The sequence below is a fragment of the Macadamia integrifolia genome, unplaced genomic scaffold (assembly GCF_013358625.1).
Source record: "Macadamia integrifolia cultivar HAES 741 unplaced genomic scaffold, SCU_Mint_v3 scaffold1688, whole genome shotgun sequence".
In the NCBI taxonomy this organism is placed as follows: domain Eukaryota; kingdom Viridiplantae; phylum Streptophyta; class Magnoliopsida; order Proteales; family Proteaceae; genus Macadamia; species Macadamia integrifolia.
The window spans coordinates 82,848-89,347 of NW_024868311.1; the positions used below are offsets into that span (position 1 = coordinate 82,848).

Here is a 6,500-nt window from a genome sequence, read left to right on the forward strand (position 1 = left end):
TTAGGACATTCAAATTCTATAAATTGAAATCTTCATTTCAAAATTCTGCCAAAAAAAAAAAGAAAATCTTTTGAACGAACGGCTCAGACTTTTCCATCAAGAAATCAAGTGTAAACAAGAATTCATTCTTAGATAGTTAGATATTAGTTATCAAAGGGAGGGCTAAAGAAATCCAGACAGTGCAGGGGAGAGAGAACCACTCTGGTTGACTTTAAAAAAAAAATAAAAAATCCGAGTCTAAGAATAAACCAGAGGAGTTTGTTCTATAATTCAGAACTTCCATGATTACATTCTGCAAGACCCATTTGGGGTGATTTTCAGACACAGCAAGAGAGAGATTAGAGAGGGTGAGAGAAGGGAAATCCAAATTCTCCTTCTCCTTCTCCTTCAATCGACCATTTCAGCCACCCACATCCTTTAGAGTTACAAGCCTTATCTAAACCCAAACAAGTAGCTACAAATGTTACTGTTTCATGTGCAAGTTGCAAGTCTAAATGCTTCTGATAAATTCTATGCCTGCATGCTCTAATATGGCTCAGTACATCAACCATCCTGTTGACCCACATCACACACTCTCTCCTCCCTGTTCCTGCATACCCAAATGGGATTTTCAATTGTGATGCCTTTGGCAGATCAGGGTATGGGTTTTCCTACCATTGCCTGACCTGCAACATAGATATACATCCTCTCTGTGCTACTATGCCATTGCCCATTAATCACCAATCCCACCATCACCCTCTTACTCTTACCTTCTCACCTCCTTACAAGAGTAAGAGCTTCTCTGTGATTTATGTCAGCAAATGGGCTATAATCACTGGGTCTATAGGTGCAATTTATGTGAATTCGATGCTCATCTGAGTTGAGCAAGGGCTAATCCAAAACACCAACACCGACTCAAATTCAGCCCCAGCCTCAGCCTCAGCCTCAGCCGATTTATCAACAAACAGCACAGAGAACTCAGTTCCCCAGCAACCACTGCAGACTCAGACTAGGCCGATTAATCAACAGAAAGCTGAAGTTCCCCGGCCACCACCGCGGACTAAACCTCAGACACAGCCAATTTATCAACAACCAGTACAGAGACCTGTAATTCCCCAGTATCAATCTGGGCCTCAGTTTAGATCTGCTCCTGCCTACAGACCTTCAAGCATGAATAACCTAAATCAGGTTATGAAACACTCTCTTTATAGTGCCGCCACTGGTGCAGCTTTGCAGGCTGGTAGGATTTTCGTGCAAGAAATTGTGGGTGGACACAGTGGTCTTTTGGGTGGTATTTTTGGTGGTGGTGGTGGTGGTGGAAGGGGGGAACCCAAAATAGTGTAATCACCATGGTCACCCAAACCAAATTGATCAGCATGGAGCTGCAAGGCATGATCCTGATCTTGGTAACCCAAATCAGGTTGATCAGTATGGAACTGCAGGGCACTATCCTGATTTTGGTAACCCAAATCAAGTTGATCAATATGGATTTGTTGATCGGTATGGAGCTGCTGGGCATTATAGTCATTTACATAACCCAAACCAAGTTGATCGGTATGGAACTGTTGATCAGAAAGGGCCTCAGATGGAGGCAAAACAGCAGCCGAGGAACCAAGAAAAGAAGAGGGAGGTTGATACGGTCATGAAGAACTCAACCCCACAAATCCACTTACAATGTGAGGGGACCCAAGACCATATCAACTCACATCGATTCCCATAGGGAACCGATGTGAGATTAGCCTCCATAAGCTAATATACATTGTAACATACCACCACACTTCAGAACCCAACGTCCACGGCGGCCCACTGAAGATCAGGTAGCTCTTTCTAAGGGACTTTCACTCTACTCAAAGGTTTCTGCCAAGCTGCACGGAACCCTTTCCTAAGGGCTCTCACTTTGGCATCACTCTTTCCATGAGTGGGTTGGACCAAGGATGTGCTATTCTGATACGACTGACATAATCCTGGAAGAATTCAACCCCATAAATCGGTTTACAAGATGAGGGGACCTAAGATTATACTAACTCATTTCGATTCCCATAAAAAATCGATGTAATATGAACCCCATAAACTGATATGGGATCGTAACAGAGGCAGAGAAAGGCGTGACTTGCCCAACGGAGCGGAAGCAAAGAAACAGAGGAAGACGAGAGAACTAGGGTGGGGACCAGAAGAGTCCTTGGAGCGGCAGAAAAGGAAGAGAGGGCAAAGACAAAAAGAGGAAGGACAGAAATGAGAAAGACCAGAAAGGAAGAGAGGGCAAAGAGAAAAAGAGGAAGGACAGAAATGGGTAGAAAAGGGAGGGCAATCGGCAGATTTCAAGAATAGGAAAAGGAAAAGTTTAAAGGGTAATAGCGGTAGGATAGTAAAAGTGGGTCAAGAGTGTAAATGGAAGGTTAGGATAGAGTCAGAGAAAGAGAGAATTGTTTCGGCAGTTTCGCGCCCTCCCCCCGTCGGATCCCCTCCCTCTTAAAGACTGTTTCTCTCTCTCTCTCTCTCTCTCTCTCAGTCTCTTCCAAAGACCTCTATCTTTTACGAGTTAGATCGGAGAAAGAGGAACCTTGGCCATGGCGAATCCTGTCGAAGCAGATTCAGCGAGGGAGAAGAGGAATGGTCCTCTGTTTGAGATTTCATATCAGGTTTCTGCGGAGATTGAGACTTGAGCTGAAGTCTTTTTACCTTCTGATGATTGAAATTGGTGAGTGGATTTCATTTTATCTTCTCTCTTGCTTCTGTTCGTCTCTTAAGATCGTTGAATTGAATCGTTTGCGTTTTTGATTCTCTGGGTGATCTCTCAATTTCTTCTTGAGGTGAAGCTTTCCCTGATATATGAACCCTTTAATTTTAGGTTCTCCTTCGAGGGGCTCCGACCAAGTGAGTCTAATCGTTTATTACGCTTGTGGATAGAGGACTAAACCCATAGATTTGTGTGAAAAAGGGGTAAGATTACATTGTTTTAGTTTTTAATTGATCTGGAGGAGAGGGAGCATTGGTGCTGCAACCTCGAGCAGATTAGGGTTTGATTTATATCCTTTTCCTTCGTTATGGGCGACGCGAGAGACGACTTTATGGATATTGATTCAAATCTTGGACTTTCTGTTCCTTTATCTCCCAATTCCGACCCAGATTTAGGGCCTCTATTGGCTGAATGGAGAAACATAGAAGAACGTATTCGACACTTAGAAGCAGTTACCGTCAGGGCTAGGAATTGGTGTAGGTGGAGGCAAGGAAGGCTCCTGCCTGAGACGAGGTATATTCCGGTGGAAATGATCAGTAGCTCCCGTAGCTTGACTGGACTGCAAACTGGGGAGGGCAGTGTAGCAGTGGAAGATAGAACAATCGCTGAGAGCAATCAAGTACGCAAAGGGAAGGCCAGTGATTTAGTTGCTAAGGCGTTGGGGTTGTGCAAGGATGCAAAGAAGGGTACTGCTAGTTTCTTTGAGTGCAATATATGCTTGGATGTAGCTAGGAATCCTGTCCTTACTTGTTGTGGTCACTTGTTCTGTTGGCCCTGCCTTTATCAGTGGTTACACATTGACTCGGATGCCAAGGAATGTCCGGTGTGTGAGGGAGAGGTCACATATATGAACATTACACCGATTTATAATGGTGGAAATGATAACCAAGAGTCTGGGAAGGAAGATGAGTCGGGAGTGAAGGTCCCTCCAAGACCCCATGCACGGGCAGCCGATAGCTTGAGGCAATGGATCAATTGGGCTGATCAAATTGAGGATTCTTACCTTGCGCAGATAATTAGGCAAATTGGAAATAGGTTTGATGTGATGGGGGAGTGTACTCCACCTCAAGATATTGATGTTGTTGATAAGATGCGAGATAGATCGAATTCCCTAGATCAAAACACCACCACGAACTCAACCTCAGACTTCGATTATTTAACAACAAACAGCATAGAGAACTTCAATTTCCCAGCAACCACCTCAGACTCATACTCAGACTCAAGCTCAAGCTCAAGCTCAAGCTCAAGCTCAGTCTCAAGCTCAGACTCAAGCTCAGACTACTCAAGCTCAGACTCAAGCTCAGACTCCGGTAACTGCAGTTCCCCAGCAACCACTGCAGGCTCAAACATAGCCTCAGCCACTTTTTATTTTTGGTGAAAACAGCCTCAGCCTATTTATCAACAAACAAAACAGCAAACTGTAGTTACCCCGACACCACCACAGACTCAACCTCAGACTCAGCCAATTTGTCAACAAACAGTACAGAGACCCAAAGGTGAATGACCTAAATCAGGATATGTATGGAGGTGCCGAGCCTGGTCAGAGAAGTATGCAGCAGTGCAGGGAAATAATGGTTTTTTTTAACACACTGCTTCAGAGTGGCGCCACTGGTGCTGCTTTGCATGTAAGTAGGACTTTGGTGCAAGGTATTATGGATGGAGGTGGCGGTGGTGGTGGAAGGGACCCAAATCAATTTGGGTATGGAGCTGCCGGGCGTGATACTGATTTTGGTAACCCAAACCAGGTTTATTATGGAGTTTCAGTGCATGATACTGATCTTGGTAACCAAAACCAGGTTGATCAGTATGGAGCTGCCGGGCATGGTAGTGATCTTGGTGATCCAAACCAGGGTGGGTATGGAGATATCGGACATGATAATCATCTTGGTGACCCAAACCAGGTTGGGTAATGAGATGCCAGGCCTGATCAGATGAGTGGGTACGAAAATGTTGATTATAGTTTCTGGTGGAATGTGGATACTACTACCAATTTTAGTGGCAGCATTGGTGGTGGTGGTGGCTGTGAATTTAGTGGAGATTTTACAGAAAGCTATGGTGGTGGCAATGTTGTTCGTGACTGTGATTTTAGTCCAGATTTTTCAGCAAGCTATGATGACACCAAGATATGCAAATGTATCAGGTAACTCAAGTTTTAGCCTCTCAAAAGTTTTTTTTTTTAAATTTATCTTGTGAACAAGAAAAAACTTATGTTTTGTTTATCCTGTAAACAGGAAATGTTTGTGCTTCCAGTCTTTCTTCCCTTTTGTCTCTGCAATAGAGATCATCGTCGTCACCTCTGTTGCAGCACCACCAGAGAGAACAACCTAAAGTATATTTTTTTGAATTAAATTGATTCCAGCCTTACCATCGATACTATAAATGCATCCTCTGCTATTGTTTCCCTTAAACCTTTTGTTGCTCTTAGAATAATCCCTGTAACTAACAGACCATTGGAGTGGCTTTTACAGATCTAGAAGTCCTCTACGTCTCCTTGTTTACATCTACAGGCCCCATTTGGTTTAGGATCTGAACTGATCAGCAATGACATTAGTATAAGTCAATGATCAAATGCTGCTGTTTTCTTCATAACTGAGAGAACCTACATGAAGGCGTTCAAAGTTCAAATAGCAAATTGAGGTTCTTTTTACCTTATTCTTTTGTTGAATAAAAATGATTTTAAATAAAATTTTACAAGATGAAAACTTCCATTCTTGTTCTTGAGTTAACCCACAAAATGGGGTTGGCTATCATTAAGGATAAAAGCTTAAATATTCTGCTTATAAATTAATAGAAAGGAGGTGGGGGGTACGTAAAGATGAGGAATAATTTAGTCGTTTTGTTTCTATTGTATGTTTTGTACATGGTTGTTGTTAGGGGTGCAACTGCACCAGGCTAGACCAGGTTTTCTTAAACCCCAACCCAGAGCTAGGACTCTTTAGCTCAACCCAGGCCCAACCTGAGCTGAGGTCATGGTGGGATGTTATAGCCCAAGCCCAGCGTTACTGGGCTCATCAAAGCCTAACCCAACCCTAATTGAGTCTGATTGGGCCGGACTGAGCTGGGTTGATCCTGATTGATTTTGGTAACTCCTATTTTGTCATTTCAAGAGTAGGTAAGGCCAGTCTAGCGCTTTTTTTTTTTTTTTTTAAATCGTACATCTGATATTATTATGTATAACTGTGGGAGAAGGAATTCTATTCCGTGTTCCCTACACCTAGATAGAGGGGTAGTGGCTCATAGCTAAATCCATTCTTCATGGAATCATGGGGCACGAAAAATAAAGACTTGGATTTTATTTTATTTTTTTCTAACGATAAGTGTTCAGGCTTTCGGCCTGACTAGTCTCGTGGGTTCATACTGATCTTACAACCGCATGGATTAGGTCATACCAGGGTTGAATGAGAACAATGAGAACCATTCAACTTTCATTGAAAGTAATGAAGAACATTAAACACCCCTGTGTGAGTGGTCTGAAGTGTACTTAGTGTGAATCGAACTTAGGACGTCTAAATTTACGGCTCATACAAGTTTGTTGCTCACCAACTGTACAACCCCTTTGGATATAATGCTCCATCAATAGAAATTACTTCGAAACACAAATCTTACTTTGTTTTTTTTTTCTGGTAGGAAAAATCGTACCTAATTGGAAAAATCAAATAATGCGACTTCACGGTAATATTACGAATCAATAAATCTATTATGGATACACCCCGTGGTCTTGTAGTGTAGTGCGACCCTCCTTTCTTTTTCTTCTTCTTCTTTTTTTTTTTTTTTTTTTTTTTTT

The 6,500-nt window shown here is 42.6% G+C and overlaps 1 protein-coding gene across 1 annotated transcript; it reads left to right on the forward strand.

The window, feature by feature from the left end:
* The first annotated feature begins 2,403 nt into the window (after window positions 1-2,403).
* LOC122064581 (breast cancer type 1 susceptibility protein homolog) lies at window positions 2,404-5,424 on the forward strand. Its single transcript, XM_042628311.1, has 3 exons — window positions 2,404-2,677; window positions 2,828-4,856; window positions 4,948-5,424. The coding sequence occupies exon 2, from the start codon at window positions 3,024-3,026 to the stop codon at window positions 4,092-4,094; it is 1,071 nt and encodes a 356-aa protein (XP_042484245.1). The 5' UTR covers window positions 2,404-2,677; window positions 2,828-3,023; the 3' UTR covers window positions 4,095-4,856; window positions 4,948-5,424.
* Window positions 5,425-6,500: the final 1,076 nt, after the last annotated feature.

Excerpts from the sequence above, each read along its gene's own strand:
- LOC122064581 (XM_042628311.1), top strand. The coding sequence starts at position 3,024 with ATGGGCGACGCGAGAGACGACTTTATGGATATTGATTCAAATCTTGGA.